Source organism: Pseudochaenichthys georgianus, chromosome 9, assembly GCF_902827115.2.
Source record: "Pseudochaenichthys georgianus chromosome 9, fPseGeo1.2, whole genome shotgun sequence".
Taxonomy (NCBI): Eukaryota; Metazoa; Chordata; class Actinopteri; order Perciformes; family Channichthyidae; genus Pseudochaenichthys; species Pseudochaenichthys georgianus.
In genome coordinates, this window is record NC_047511.1 from 34,029,853 (window position 1) to 34,046,972 (window position 17,120).

A 17,120-nucleotide genomic window follows, 5' to 3' on the forward strand; every position below is an offset into this window, starting at 1 on the left:
CAGATGGTGAGGTTAAGGGTTAGTCTCCCCTAAGATTTCTCCCACTAACACCTATTTTCTTGGCACACACCATCTTCAGCATTTTTCTCCCTCTTGACTGAGTCATTGTGATAAAAATAAGGTCGTTTGTCTCCCCCTAGTGGCAGTTTTTGGTAACTCATTTCAAACCTCATGAAGCATAACAGCTTTATTACAATTTGATTGAACAGAGAAGTATATGAAGAGTAATTTGATACCACAGACCATCATTAATATTCTTCTTAGTAGTAAAACAACTATCTCTCAAAAACCTCACGTGTGCCATCTCTGCTGTGCCATCAATCACTTTGGAGTAGGTGTCACATTTTTGATTGGAAATTAGTTTTGGTTGCACACCCACACAGGTGCTTGTAATGACTCCTGGCTGATTGTACCAACTGGCAGGTGGGAGTTGGCTCAGCTCTGCTGGTAGAACTTCTTCGCAGGACTTGTAATAGCATGAGAAGCACAAGTTTTAATATTAACATTACAATGGCTCTGTTTTGTTCAGAAAGTGTGTGACAGTAAACAAGCGTGCACAATGCCAGGACCTAGACCTAGAAACTAAAGCAGCTAATTGGAATTCAGCCCTCATTAAAACTATTGGTTATACCTGGGCTTTTTCTACCATAGTGTGACTCAAATGATGACCTCAGTGAAAACGCCTATTGGATGTTAGGCATTGGACAAAAAGACAACTGAATATCATGATTATGCTGGCGAAAGTTGTTACCATTCACAGTATTATCCAACCAAATATGCTTCAAACTGTATTCAATGTCAGTCAACATGCCAGCTATAGGAGGTTAGTAGCTTTTCCTTCCTTATACATAAATGCAAGATTTTTTTCAAGGTTCACAGTTTGTGAAACAATTATAGCAAACAGCTAGATCAGCAGCTCGTGAGAACTGATCAAATGTTTCATTTGACTGTTTGTTAAAATGGATTGAATTGGATTAATGCATTTATTTATATGTGGAATCCATTCACTCTCAACATATACATTTACACCATTTTTGTACATTATACGTTTTGATGTGGTTTACTGTGCTTCTCTGCAGGTCACTGGATGTGACGTTGGACCTGAAGGACCCACAGTTCCCTGAACACAACCTGGGCAGCCTGGACCTCGGTGTCACTCTGTCACCAAAGGAGGGAGACATGAAGGATGCTGTAAGAAAATGATATGAACAACAATAATATTATTTATTTTTCTTCCCACACACAAGGAATGATTTATTGTACTTGCCCTTTACACAATCTATCTACCATCCACCAGAACAAGGAATAATATGAGAGGATGTAGCCAAATGAGGGAAAACCAAGGGTCTAATTTATGCTTAATTGCTTGTCAGTTAAAACGAACAAGTCAAAATATTAGGACTACATTTGAAGTTCAGCAGCAGTGTTTTAACAGCCGAGTGAACTGTTTCTCCGTACATCAGAAGCACCAGGCTGTGTTGAACTAGAATGTTTTGGCTTCGTTCATCACCAGTTTCTGAAAACTCTTCAACTCAGGAAATACATATGCATAAACACAAGTGTAATTAATATGTTCTGTGAAAAAGTTCCATGTTCAAAGAGCAATGAATTATCCTTCCTAATTATGTAGCTTGTGCCTCCACGGACATGCTCAATGTTTCAGAGTTGCATTTATTTCTGTTCAATTATTTGTTTGGTTAATTGGACCCCTGCATGCTGGATCCGGAACAAGGCAGAGTCATGGGGGAAATATTGTATTCCTTTTGATCTGATGTCTTAATTCTGCTGCTTATTTAGTGCTGTAGTTCAGAGAGTCCACATTTGACAGAGCAAATAAACTCTATTTAGGTTAAGCATCATTTTGGATTTCTCCAACTGTGAAGAAAATGAGTACAAGGCTACACTAGTACACACTGGATGACTCTCTATTGCCATCTATTGGTTTACTAGGGTAAAAGTTTACCCATAGCTACAATTTACTTTTAATTACTCCTTATTTGAAGTTATAATAATATGGTGATTGTAGTTATCAAGCAGCTGTATGAGGTGACCTTCATTATATCATGTGTGTTATCAAGTTCATGAGTGTTCAGGGAAATTACCGTATGTGAGTAGTCCTCTCATGTAGTGGTATTGATTATTGCATTTATCTCAATTAAGAAGAAATAGGCCAAATCCATCGCAGAAATCATTTAAAGTTAAGATTAGATTTGGCCGCATTTTCACAAAATCTCTTGCCTGTATGAGGACATGTCCATAATCCTCGTTCTTATGGTTGGTGGGGGGAAGACACATTATTTTCTGTAGTTAAGTACAATGTTTAACTGTTTTTCAAGGTGATTCTCTATAATTTGATCCAAGCAAAGCAGGCTAAAATGAGCAAACCAAACAAGGAAGCAGCTATGAGTCCCCGTCTTTCTTTGGGTGTAGGAATGGTCATGACATTTGTCAAATGATCAAGTATTAAAATGATGGGTACACTGTATGAGAGGCACAAACGGCAGCTTAATATGCATGTGTTTAACTGCATGTTTGCATATGGGTATACTTCATAACATGACAAGCAATTGTTCTTCTTATTGCTCACTTAACTTGCATGCATGACAGCTACCCTTGTCTCTTTATAAACACCCCCCTCCTGCACCAGGCCAGCTAACATCTGACCCTTATATACCCAGTGCCCTTTAACCCCTGACCCTGCAGCTGTAAGGGGGAGACAGTGGGGGGCGCTCTGTAACAGCTTTGTCTCATTTACAGACCATGCTTTTGAGAAGGAACTGGAAACGATCTAGTAAGGTAAATTAAAACAGCATGTAACTCCCCCTCCCTCACAACTTCCAACTGTACTGTAACCACCCCACCCCCCACTGCACCTCACCTGTCCTGCACTCTTCACTTGTGTCCTGGTATATTGGTGGAGTCTCCGTGGCCCTCTCCCTTCCTCCCTTGTTTTTCTCCTTCCACAGTGGTACTACCCGTTTCTTTTCCTTCATCAGTTCTTTAGTTCTCATTATCACTTGCTTATTTCCCACAAGCTGCAAAATACCACGCACTGTTTACATCACCTGAGGGGATGTAAATAATATATTTTGGAAAGCAATTGATTAAGCCTAAAGATGAACTGCATTTAGATCTGTTAAGGCAAGTTATAATTCATACAAATACACACCGAAGTAATGCACTACACTAAGTACTGTTTTTATACGTGATGTTTCACCTCCTGGTTATGTTTACATATTTAGTCTTTCAATTGAGAACAGTGACAATATGTCTGGAGTCATTTACAGTGAAGTCAATGTATATTATTTTGTTGTAACATCATCTATACTAAACTATGTCCTTTTAAGCTTTTAAATAATGCAGTTCTATATGTTTGCGCCTTCCACCTTTGATCCGCACAGTGTATTGCAGCTGCTGTGTGAGTAAATAAAGCAATTGATTTGTTATAATGGATTTCAAAGGATTCCTGTACAGCAAATCAAACTGTGGAATGAGACAGTTTGCTGACGGCTGACTGTATGGACTGGTTATAGGACATACTTAGACCCATTTGCATCAAGTGGAAATGTTTCTGTTTGACATTATTTTGAGTTCTCATCTTGCAATACATAAAACTGCTACCTTCATGGTACATTTCGTTTGTATTTCTCGTTGGCTGTCGGGTTGAACAGAAAGCATGATGTTCAAAGTTGCGCTTATTTGGCTCATGCATGAAACACTTTTGGTTTTACAGTTTTGGGAGCATTTTCCTGAATTTGTTCCCAGCTTTGTTGGTCCTTGTGTCACTTTTACTGAGGTATTTTCTTATCTATTCCTGTTTTGGTTTAAAATCATCACTGAGAAGGGAACCGTTGAATCTTGCAAGCTTCAGTCATAGTCGATCCCTTAAATCGCACTAAAAGTATTACAAAGTGTAATATCCTACCAAGAGACACGGATACACATTTGAAGTGAGTTATCCAAAGCTGGGCAGACGTCCTGCTGCACCGTGCTTCCTTTTGAAGCCCACCCCGCCTGTGACTCTGGATTTAGCTCAAACACTAACTTAGTAGCTAAACTGTGCTACCCCACCAAAAAGGCGCTGCTCCTGAGTGCCTCCCTGCCTCCATGCTCCACTGCATACAAGTACAGTTATTTTTACATAACCACCTCTTCTAATGAACCATCAATGAGTGTTGAACCAACAGCAGAAGATACTATTCAATATCTAGTTTGAGATAATGATTATGAGTCAGATGCATATTAAACCAGGTCTCTCCTCTATCACTTGGAAAAATGCTTATTTTTGTACTTCAAACGTTGTTTATTCTTCCAACGGGTTGAAAGAAGTTGTGTTCCAGGTTATATTAGTTCTTAAACTTAAGAGTGCAACTATCTCTTATAAGACTTTCAGCCTCTGAACATCTCTATGCACGATCTATCTCCTACTGTGCTCTGGCAGAAGGATGTGGATTCCCAAACCAAATAGCCTGTGGTTTTCTGTTAGAAGTAATATGTAGCAACAAAACAAGGAAACAATTAGGATTTTGCTCAAGTAGGACATAACGGTGACCTCTTATCATTAGCATACAGTGTGTTAGCAGCAAGTGAACAGGAGAAATGAAAGATGTGGGAGTTGCAGTATGGGAGGTTGGCTCTATTGCAGGGAGCCATTTGCATTGTTTAATGTCTGGAGAATGGAAATTAAGAGGCTTCGTCTCCAGATCAAAGGCCTGCGCTTGCGAGGCAGGGTTTGTTCAGAGTTTAATGAAATTCATCCGCAAAACAAAAGCTATGCTAATAAATTCTTCCTAACGAGGAAGGAGGAGAGTGAAAGGCATAAGAGAGAAAGCGAGAGAGAGAGAGAGGGGTGTATTTGTTTGACAAATAAATACCCTGCTCTTTGTTTTAGTGAAGGATACTGACATGATTCAAAGAGAGGTTAAATAGGCCTGTTAGTGTTAGTGTTAGTGCTGGGAAAACTGTTGGAGAAAAACAGACTTATAATATGGAGAATCATCAATCTGAATGTGCAGTGTTGTCAACTTACAGTATCGCCATGATGGAATAAAAAAAGCGAGTTATACTGGAGCAGAGTCTCAGTGATATGCACGTTTTGGATAAGACAGCCTACAAATCACTCGCCTTTTTATTTTGTATTAAATAATTTTTTTTTTACAAAAAGGCAAGACTGATATAATGACACACACTATCTTGTGCAGACTGTAACATGTTCTTTCTGCAGTAGATTCACAGTAAACACAGAGAGGTGAGAGGGCATTATTCCATTCCTCAGCATTCCCAACCGCTTCAGCTTAATAGACTTGTATAAATAGGTGGATACTATGTTTAATTTATAGTATAAATAAATATGAATCGGGTGAAATGATCACATTTCTGTTTGATTCTTCTCTCGTATGTGTTGCCTGCTCCTCTCTATGTTGTCTTGGTGTCTTTATGATTGCTTATTTTCCTGTTGACAAAGTGTACACAAGCCATACTTCTATCTTGGGTTTAATGAATGCATATGTGTACATGCTTGTTTATGTATGAATAAATGTGTGTGTGAATGTGTGTGTCTACTGCAGTATCAGAGCATGCGCCTGTCAGATGTGCACAGAAAATCCCAGCTGTGGCAAGGGATAGTCAGCATCAGTCTAATCGAAGGCCGCAGCCTCCAGCCAATGGACGCCAACGGCCTCAGTGACCCTTACATCAAATTCAGGATGGGGCACCAGAAGTACAAGACCAAGGTAAACACACTTTTGTTTAAGAATACTTAATTTGACAGTAACCTCCAAATAATTCGGAATAAGACCGTTATGTTATGTGTGCCCCCGTGATCAAAATAACAAAAGAAAATGTTTATACTAAGATTTCGTTCATTTCAATATTCAACTTAGAAAGGAACCACTGAGAGAGGTCACTTCAGTTATACACTTCATATTGAAGACTCATTTAGTTGGGATTATACAGAGATTGCTCAATACAAAAACATCTAACCTTAGTTAAAAATGGATGTAGAAGCATGTTATTGACAAACAAAGGATTTTCTTTTGTTTTTAACTCAGACAATTCCCAAAACGCTGAACCCTCAGTGGAGAGAGCAGTTTGACTTCCACCTGTATGAGGAACAGGGAGGCTACGTGGACATCACGGTCTGGGACAAAGACGCTGGCAAGAAGGATGACTTCATGGGAAGGTACAGTGGCCTTTATTCCAATTCTATTTCAATACTGCTATATTTTAATATATTTTGTAATGTTATTATAGTTTTCTTAAAATAGTTTTCTATCTGTGTTTTAATTTTTGTTTTACTTTTATGTATGCACCACAACACTAAGTCAAATTCCTCGTACGTGTCAATCTACCTGGTAATAAACCTGTTTCTGATTCTGATTCTGATCAGTCTTTTACCAAGTAGCTAAAACAGAAGTAGCCAGTCACAGCTTATTAAAATCATTCATTGTTTTAAGGTTCTACCTAACCACACATGTTAGGTCTTATTGTCATTTTACAACCTTTTTCTGTATGTCAAATCATTTAATATCAAATGGACATGTCTGATAATTGTGCGAATGTACTTATTTATTACCTCCTATTTAACATCCATGAGAACAGCAGCATGAAGGCACTCAAAAAAAGCCTTTACTTTGAAATCTTTGACCCAAGGACAGTAATTGCTATTGCCTGCCTTGGTATACACTGAAGATATATTAAGGGCATGCCAGGAAATCAATTCAGTGAAGGGAAGATGCTCTCAAGTGCCTACTTAAAGGTATTAATTGTGTCAGCTTCAGCTACATTGTCTGCAGTTGATTTTATCGTACACACATGACGCTCTTTATACTGTTACTAGGCTGTTGCTATACTCCAGCGCCACATGCAATATATTACGTTTTATACGATGATAACTACAGTAGTAGAAGCCTTATTTCTAAAGGGAAATTGGAGACCTTTTTCTGTGCTTTTTGCTACAAAAAGCCCCCAGATTGGCTTTGACTTAGGTTTAGTCTTCATTGTCCTCTGTTACTTTTAGCCTGTGTTGTAGCTTTGTCAGCTTCCCCCTAACTACAGTTATATCTGTTTCAATGTGCATTTGTGTGCACTTTAGGTGTACCGTAGACCTGACACATCTCAGTAAAGAACAGACACACAAGCTGGAGCTGCCGCTGGAGGAAGGTGAAGGTGTTCTGGTGCTGCTGGTTACACTCACTGCCTCCGCCGCCGTTTCCATCTCAGACCTGTCTGTCAACATGCTGGACGACCCGAACGAGAGACATCAGATCATGCAGAGATATGTGAGTTAGTTTTATTGTAAGAGTGGCCTTGTGTTTTGTATGTGTGTGCGATCACAAAAAAGCCAGTATGCCAAAGCCCCCCACATTTTTTAGGGGTAATATTAAAGCAGTACGCCTACTTCATAATTAACTGCCCACACAACTTGACCAAATTCCATGCAGTAACCCCTTGTTTTATTGATCAATAGTATACCTGAAAGTGTGGCTTTTTCTTTTGATTGACAGCTATGTGACAATCAAAAGTCCAAGTTTCAAAGATAAATAAAAGTATTTTATTTTGTGTCATGAATGACACTGAGGAAGACAAACAATTACTCACTCACACATTTATCATCAGGTTTAATTTGATGAAAAATCTCCCTTATTCATCAAGAGGAACTCCACCAAGCTGCAGCCGTGTAGGCCAGAGGAGTGGACGAAAGGAAGAGGTTGAAAAATGTGATCTTACTGCTTCTAAAAAAACGATGGAGGCTAACATAGCTGGTTTGTTTCTTTTGCCATGATTCACACCACTAGTATTGTGCGGTATTTGCGTCATGATTTTAATCATCATTACTGTGTGTGTGTAAAATATCATAGCTTGTTAGCCAGTTGTCATTGAATTGAGCTAAGTGTTGGAGAGAGAAAGCGAAAAAGAGCCCAAAGGCCCCATCTGCCCCAGAGGCCCTCCACTCGGCACACAATGGTTTCAGCCTATGTCTTTGTCTTAGCCTAGTTAACCCTTCACACCCTGTCATCTTCACTCCTTGCTACAAAGAGACACTCACACACCCATGCTCACACACACTTTCAATAGGTTTCATTCACGGACGGCCTTGACGCGGGACATTACTCGGCACATCAACAGAATCAGCAGATATCACTCAATGCAGCAGCCATATTTAGCTTTCAGTCAATATTTTTAATATAACATATAGAAAATTGGTTCACTGAAGGACAAAGAGTGTATTTAGTTTATTTTAGGAATTAGAAACAAAACAAAAATCACAGGATTATTTCAAAATCATGATTTCATTTAATTATTTAGGAGAGCTTATAGCACATTTACCCATTAGTAGCACTTTTAAGTGTGCTTTTTTGTGCAGGGACACTTTGCGTGATCACATACCGTACAGAGCAGTAGGTAACTGTCTGCATGTGAGATTAAAGAAAATGATTTGATTTCAGTTAACCATTCATCCCAGCTGGTGTGTGTTTGCGTCTTTCAGTGTGTGCATAGGCACCAGTGGCGAGGCTCCACAGGCCGAACACGGGTGCCACGACCTACATAACCGTGGCGGTGCCTTATTGGCTAGCCGCAAGAGGTTGACCACTGTGCTCCGCGCTGCAGCAACCACCCAATATCAGAGGGGGGAGCTCTAGGACTGAGTCATAAACACGTTGTGCCTCTCCTCACAGCCACAAAATGAGGGCGGGGAGCGTGGGTGTAAGTGTGTGTGTTTGTGAGAGTGTGTGTGTGTAATAGGGGGCGAGAGGTAAAGGATGAGGGTTACACCGGGAAGGGAAGGCGTGTAAAATGAAAAGAAAAAGCTATTTCACCTTTCTCACAACTCGTGCAGACCCCGTTTTTCTGCTCGGCTGAAGGCGAGACGTTTTGCTTCATTCGCCTACCTCTTTTCCTGCCTCCTTCTCTCCCCAGCTCTCCCCATCTCTGCCCCGCTCTCCCAGCAGCCTCCACTCTTTGTCTGTTGCCACTGTGGCCCTCCCGTTAGATGAAGGGATGAAGAGATAGAGGGTGAAAGAAGAGGGGGGATTCTAGATGGAGGGGCAAAGGGAGGTCGGTTTGAAGACTTGAATGGTCTCTACCTATTAACATATTCCTTTTCCCCAGACTGGCCGTCTTTCAGTTAGAGAATTTAATAAAGATGTTCCTTATCAAAGAGCACTGATAAGACCAAGTACCACCACTAATACGTTACAGTGCAGCTCAAAGCCCACTAATCTGCCCATGGTGTGTGTGTGTGTGTGTGTGTGTGTGTGTGTGTGTGTGTGTGTGTGTGTGTGTGTGTGTGTGTGTGTGTGTGTGTGTGTGTGTGTGTGTGTGTGTGTGTGTGTGTGTGTGTGTGTGTGTGTGTGTGTGTGTGTGTGTGTGTGTGTGTGTGTGTGTGTGTGTGTGTGTGTGTGTGTGCGTGTGCATGTGTAGGTGTAAGTTATTTTGCTTGGGCACATTTTAACAGACTGGTATTATCAGCTTTGAAATCAGCTTTCCATCACCAGCTTGCACAAAAGCATCCAATGCTGCTAATCACAAACAGGCATACAGACCCATGCAAAAACAGTACCTTCATGCATCAGCTATCTAATGAAAAGATGGTTTGGCGGAGCAATACAAGTACCATGCTGTCATCATCGCAGCTTTGAAGAGCAGATACCTTCACAAATGAGGAAGAGAAAACAATTGAATTCCCCTGCTTGTGCCAGCCTTCAGCAGTGTGCCCCCCCGATCATCTTTAAATCAATGTGTTGTAAAGACTCGATACTGTAAAATGAAACACCTAAAACGTGCCTTAATAGCCTAAAGACGTTGCAGATTTTAAATCCTGCAAATGTCCTTTTCACACATGCACACACTAACATATGTGCACACGCCAAGTGGTCACAGTGAGGTCACTGTGTTGTATCTGGCAGGTGTTTTTTCCTAATCCCAATCTGTGGCCATTGAAGGAAGCCGATAATAGACACCTGAGTGCTGGGATCTGATGCTAGCGCCGAGCTCATTAATGTCTCTCTCATTCTAGCTGTTCTGCATTGTGACGGCTTTGTGTGAATGTGTGTATGTCTGCCAGGTTTGTGAGTGCCTCTGTACACTTGGAAGTACCGCATGCATGCGTGTGAAAGAGTACACATGATTTTCTACTTTGAATGCAGCTGACGGCCCTGCTATATGCAACACGGTGCAATACACTTAGTGACAACTGCCTTAGATGTACTATTTCTCACCGTAACCTTTCCTTCATCCCTAATTACTGTTCCGCAGAAGTAGAGAGGGAAAGAGGGAAAGGGAGAGAAAGAGATTTATGCATTATGATGGCAAAGGAGCACACACACTAATGGCTCTTAATGGGCCAGAGGTAGCCACAAGAAGGGTGGATGAGGACATGGCGACCTCCGCTGAAGTGGTGGCACTTCACCACCCACCCACATGTATGCTCACTCACGCCAGCAATGCCTCTCCCACCCACTCCAGTGCACTGCTCTAAGGTGAAGAGAAAGGACACAACCTGGACAGGAAGTGAGATAAGGGTCTGCTGTGAAGTGTGGGATGGGCAGAGAGCAAACTTTGAGAGAGATTGTTGACAGACAGGGATTCAGGGTTGATGAGACGGGGTGGGAATTGGGAGGAAGTTGTTAGCATTTGAGCATTTCACAGGCATTTGATTAAATGTCCTCTGAACTGCGCGGCTGCTGGGCAGACGCTTTGTGCGCGTCTGCGTGTGAAATGTTATATGGAGAGCTGATGAAAGGTGACACGATGCAAAGATGACAGCGAATCATACGCCTATGCCGGGAAGATTCATCTGTGTGTTTGCGTGTCTGTTGAGTGTGACAGAGACAGGAAGAAGATGTCACAGTGACAAGATGTCAATCATAGGCAGAGCGGGGGTTTGTTTTATGAAAGCCAACTCTGTCCTTCCGTTTTTCTCTCCTCTGTTCATCCCTCCTTTTTATCTCCCCATTATCCCTGTCATTGCACCTGCGTGCGGATGGGGGGTGCAGGGACGTGAATGAGGGGATGGGGGTCGGTCATGGCCTCCCTTCATCTCACTCTCTTTCTGCCTGTCTGTCTGTCTGTCCGTTTTCTCCATCTTTTGCTGTTTATCTCTCTGACGGGGATTTGAATTGTTGTGGAGGATGGGTATGTTCTGTCTACCATTTGTGGATCGAGGCTCAAACCTAAATGTCCCCTCAGGGAACCTGTAGGGAGGAGGAAGGGATGTATGGTGTGGGTGATGGATTGGGGGGTGGAAATATGTCTGCATCCATACATTAAAGAAATAATTCGGTCTAATTTTTCTTCATTCAGCCTCGGTGTCATTTTATGTATCCGTCTATCATTACAGAAACCACCAATTGTTTGAATTTATGATTCTACAGTATTGTCATTTTTGTACAATACAAATATAATGCTTTTTAATAATTTACTGAAAGGTTTAACATTAAAATCCTTCGATTTGTCAATTAACAAAATTTGACAGTAATTAAATAACTTTGCCTCAACTAAGTACAGTCTGAAGGTGGCAAAAAGGTTGATATAAATCAAACAATTTAAAATATAAAACATCCTACCACTGAAATAGTATGAATTGGTATAATTAAATATCAGATCATATATCTTAAGTAACGGTTGTAATGAACTCGACCGGACATTCAATTACAGCTTTTGGTAAAGTTTAATAAAACCTTCTACACACTCCTACAGTAGGTAGGTTACTAATGTTTAACTCTAAGGCACTTACTATTAGTTTGCCCCTGACTCCCTCTCTGTAACCTCCCTCACGCCCTCTCTTTGACTCCCTTTCTCCCTGTGTCTCTCCCCAATAATCACAACAAGCAGCTGTATCTCGAGAGAAATCGTGCCCTAAAATCCAGAGTTTTCCCCTCTCTCCCTTTCTCTCTCTCTCTCTCTCTCTCTCTCTCTCTCTCTCTCTCTCTCTCTCTCTCTCTCTCTCTCTCTCTGTATTGATGTCGTTCTCTCTCTTTTCCCCCTCTCTTTCTTTCGCACACTCTCCCCTCTCATCTCCTTTAGAGAGCTTTTGGACAATGATATCGCTGGAAACAGGCAGAGTCTGACAGAGTTGGTAATAATGAATTAAGTCTGTAGCCTGGCCCTGACTCTGAAATTTAAATTATAATTACTCCTGTGGGGATGGAAGGGGTTATTGCCAGAGAGAGGGAAATAAATTGAAGTGAAGTGCATTTCCACTTTGCTTTTAAGACACGCCGACATGCTACTCAATTTGGCCCCAGTGTAGGTTTTGTATGCATGTGTTTATACCTGAGTATTTGGGTGCGAACAAAAGCATGAGTTTCTGATTGTGCATGTGTCGGTCAGTGTGTAAACATGCCTCATGGCCCAGCGTGATCTCAACAGGCTTCTCTTTATTCCACAGACTTACAGACTAGGATTTACAGTCATCGTTTTTTCTCTTGGTTATTTAAACCTTGTACTTGCCTTCTCATTTCAAACAATCCCAGGGCGGTATAGTATCTCTTGACTGTGTATGTGTATAGAAAATATCAGGAGGTGTGTGTGTGTGTGTGTGTGTGTGTGTGTGTGTGTGTGTGTGTGTGTGTGTGTGTGTGTGTGTGTGTGTGTGTGTGTGTGTGTGTGTGTGTGTGTGTGTGTGTGTGTGTGTGTGTGTGTGTGTGTGTGTGTGTGTGTGTGTGTGTGTGTGTGTGTGAGCTTGAATGCTTGACTTCTTGTTTAACAGTTGGTTTGTTATCGTTAGTGTTTCCCCTTTGTGTGTGGATGTAGTTCAAACTGCACTGTGTGTATGTGGGGCCAGTGTGTGTTTGCCTCATTATTAAGATATCAAATACATCATATCACATTATACTGTGTATGCACCAATGTATATCACATTACTTCACTTTTCTATGTTGTTATATAGTTCACATGTACAGACTGTTGTAAGAAATGTACTATTTTATACTTCATATATTCCACTTGCTTCTGTTGATACGAATGCTGCTATTCACACACTCTCCCAACACCTCTTGTTTCTTACACACATTGAGAAAGAAATTCATGGAGTGATTAGATAAGAAAACACCAGCCCGCACCCAGACTGACGGTGTGCATAACGCTGAAGAGATTCTGTTTGAATATTTTCTGTGAATTTGTTCAACTTAACATGTTAAACTTGCCTGTTGTTCACAATGACCCCTATGTGTGTACTGCGTGGATTAGCAGTCACTTTTAGAGTTAGAGAACATTTCAAACAGGCAAGCACAGTTATTCAGTGAAATTGAAATCTGGCCATTTGTCCTCTGTTAAACTCGCCTATAAATGCCAGCTCTACATTTCCACATAAGGACTGTTAAAGGACATATTCTACCCTTTCCTATCTTAATGAAATGTCAGGCTATTGACCTGCCATTCTCTTCAATGCTAATTTGGCATCCTCTTTGATCTTTGACCCCTGTCCCTATGATGTTTCAGAGCCTGTGGAGGTCATTCAACAGCCTGAAAGATGTCGGTGTGGTGCAGGTAAAGGTCATCAGGGCTGAGGGACTAATGGCAGCAGATGTCACAGGTAAGACAATGACCTTAAGTCCAGACCTCTGCACTTCTGTTATTTAAAGTTAGTCTCTTCATGTTTCACTCTTGGATTCGTTGTCATGTGGTCATACTCTTAAAGATAATGTGAAAAAAGGCCTCTGTCTTCGGCTTGAGTTTCGCATTAAGACATTGAACAATTTCTGTGGCATGTTTTCCTCCACCAGCGGTCTGCCATAAATCTAGCAAAAGATAAAGTCAGGGTGTAATTTTGGTGTAAGGGATGATGCTCTGCGAGGATCCTCAGAGAGAGATAAACTCTACTTTTGCAGGACTCTAAATTTGTCTCTGCATTTTTAGAAAAGATGCAGGCTGCTCATTTGAATAATAGAGAAAAAGTACATATTTGAACCAACAAATCTCTCCCCCTCCTCCTCCCTCCTCCCGCTCTTTCTCTGCTTGCTCTCTCTGAATCCTCCATTCTCCATTAATTCTTACTTTTAATTAGGTCTACAGTGGACAGGCCTAGTTTTTCACTCTGTATTATCTAGTAGAGAGAGAAGGAAATGTGTGTGTCTCTGTGTGTGTGTGAGAGAGAGAGTGATGCTAGAGTTTTCTCTCCATTTGAAACAGCCACAGTCCCATTAGCCAATACAGAGTGGAGCTGGTTGATTTGGGTTATTGCGTGGAGCGACCGGAGCAGCCGGAGTGCAGGGCTAATGGTTCTCTGGCTCTTGTATTTCACTCCAAGCTGAAATTTGCTCCGTGACCTCGTTGTAGAGCTCATCATTCAGTCTAAGCTTTATGGATCCTTCCCAAAAAAAACAAAAAAAGGAAAACTGGAAATATAATGTCTAGTGGCTGTTTGTTTGCCTTTCACTTTGTCTCTTGCGGTTAGACGTGCTCATTGAAAACATGATTGATTTCAGAGCAGCCTCTACAGCCCGTGGTGATTTGAAATTAGCGCTACAAGCTTGCTACACAGTTACAGTGCAGCATATCCTTTAGTGTCAACCAGGGCTACAATGTTTCATTGAAACTATACTGTATAAACACTGAATATTTTGAAAAAGTGTAAAATTCAGATTTCAATATCCACAACCAACATGTTTTGAACATTTGACTGACAAAGTTTACCTATGTTTTTTCTTAAAATGTGAAAATGTGAACTGTATTTTTGACATATATACGTATATTTAAGTATGTGCCTGCCATATGTCGCCAAATGAATACTTGGGTTTCACATGTTAAAAAATAAAAAAAGATGTTTCCACAAGGGACTCTTTATACAGTATATTTTCAAAAAGCAAGACAAAACATGGGCTTGGTTTCGCATGTGGGTTTAACACGTTACTTTTGTGTTATAGCCAAACAGATCTCAAATGTAGACAGTCCAATGTTTAACCTTATTTGAATTCATACATTCTGTATGAAGTATTTTGTTCCTTAGAAAACGTTTTCTTTCAGCCAGTCTTATAAAGATAGATACACTAGGTGAAATGATACAGAAAAATGACAGGGCTAGATGGCTTATTTATTCTAGATGGCTTATTCCTGTTTTGAGCCTGATGCTGTGTGTGCGTGTGTGCATGTGTGCGTGTGTGTGTGCGTGTGTGTGTGTGTGTGTGTGTGTGTGTGTGTGTGTGTGTGTGTGTGTGTGTGTGTGTGTGTGTGTGTGTGTGTGTGTGCGTGTGTGTGTGTGTGTGTGTGTGTGTGTGTGTGTGTGTTTGTGAGTCACTGGCAGAAACAATAGCTCTGTAAGAGCCACATAAGAGCCCTCACCACATGAACACCCTATTTTAACAGCCGAGACCAAGAGAGGGTCGGGAGCAAGGTGAGAGAGAAACAGACGGACAGACAGACAGAGAGGGAGGTCAGTGAGAGAGAAAGAGTTCACCATCTCTCTCCCATTCACGCTGCCTGTCTCCTCACCCGTCTCTTCCCCTCCTCCTCCTCTCTCTGTAGCCATCTCTCTCTCTAATTGAAGTGTTTTTGTGGAGTAGCTCCTCTCCAGCCCGAGTAGGATAACTGAAAATAGTCTCTAAAACCAACAATCCCTTTTGTCTGCAAGCTCTTGTCCCTCTGAGTGGATGCTATACAGTTAGAACATTTCAATAGTCACACACACACACACACACACACACACACACACACACACACACACACACACACACACACACACACACACACACACACACACACACACACACACACACACACACACACACACACACACACACACACACACACACACACACACACACACACACACACCACACACACACACACACACACACACACACACACACACAGATGCACTTCCAGCACCTACACCATAGGAAATGTAGACATTCTTTTTACGCTCAACAATAACACAAAATCTCCCAGCAAAGTGTATATTTTCCACGGTAGCACTAGACACACAAAGAAATACTGTCTTTATCTTGTCTAGCCTTTTAAAAGTTATATGAAAAGTAGAGTAAATGCTAGAAAAAATGCCATTGATTCACATTTTAAAGTCTAAATCATAATTCATTGTGATTGTGGAGGAGCATGAGAGCGTTCCCTCTGCAGCCGCAAACTCCTCACTAACTCTAAGCTTCCTGCGAGGCAATTACAGCGCCCCCTCGTCCCTGCACTGTGTTCATCCTCCACACCTATCTCAGGGCCTCTGAAATTAGTTTGAGCCCGCTGCTCGCTGCAAACTCTCTGCCAGCGGCACCGAGACGGGACCCAGAGGGGGGAGGAGCTTTGCTCGGACATTACCTGGGCGATCTCTGAGTGGCGCTCAAACCTGAGCGTGTAATTGGTTAAGACAGCCGCCTCTGGTGCTGGCGGCCAATAAGGTGAAAGTTCATCACCAATGACAACTGGCTCTCTGCGGCAACACAGCCTGCCATGTCATTAAAAACAGAATATTAGAGAGAAAATGGGGGAGGGACCGGGTTCTGCAGAAATAATTTCCATCTCCTAATTTAGATGATTGCATTTAAATTTAATCAGACTTGATTTGTGGGGACAACATCATAATCGTTTATGCTATGGATGCTCCGGGAGGATTAAGGAGGATTTCAAATATTCACTTTTGTAATAAACATTAAAAGAAAGCCAAAATGCATCATTTTAAAATACATTTCGGTGTATCCGTGACAGGGGGCAGGGAGGCATTTATATATACCAAAGCAATAACAATTTATATTGATAATAAAATATGTCCATGGAGATGCATTTAAAAGCAGTTACTTGAGTCCATTTTCTTTTGTCAATTTTAATATATGTTGTTTTCTATCGTAGGAGTCATAGCTGTCAATATCCACTTCAAACACTCCACATCAATAAAGCCCCACAAACTGATATGAAAGGCAACACCTACGGCTCAGCATTGATCACGGTGACATTTACTTTGCACACCCACTAAATGTCCTGCCCTTGTCACAACATTTGAAGAAAATCACACCAATCAATGACGCACGCACGCTCGCACGCTCGCACGCACGCACGCACGCACACACACACACGGTTCCCGTGTTGCACACTCACACACTCAAACAGACGGAGGCACAAGCTGAAATGTGGCAGGGGGCTTTGAACTCAATCCCAACTTTATTGAGTCCTATTAT

The 17,120-nt window shown here is 41.4% G+C and overlaps 1 protein-coding gene across 5 annotated transcripts in view; it reads left to right on the top strand.

Annotated features, from left to right (window-relative positions):
* mctp1a (multiple C2 domains, transmembrane 1a) overlaps positions 1-17,120 on the top strand; it is a 141,377-nt gene that overhangs the window by 74,280 nt on the left and 49,977 nt on the right. For 3 of the 5 annotated variants that reach the window (XM_034091834.1, XM_034091836.1, XM_034091838.2), the window contains exons 5-10: positions 1,080-1,191; positions 2,758-2,796; positions 5,568-5,732; positions 6,051-6,181; positions 7,094-7,280; positions 13,444-13,537. In XM_034091834.1, coding sequence (XP_033947725.1) covers positions 1,080-1,191; positions 2,758-2,796; positions 5,568-5,732; positions 6,051-6,181; positions 7,094-7,280; positions 13,444-13,537 — 728 coding nt within the window. The remainder of the gene's footprint in view (positions 1-1,079; positions 1,192-2,757; positions 2,797-5,567; positions 5,733-6,050; positions 6,182-7,093; positions 7,281-13,443; positions 13,538-17,120) is intronic. The other 2 variants (XM_034091835.1, XM_034091837.1) reach the window with 1 other exon arrangement.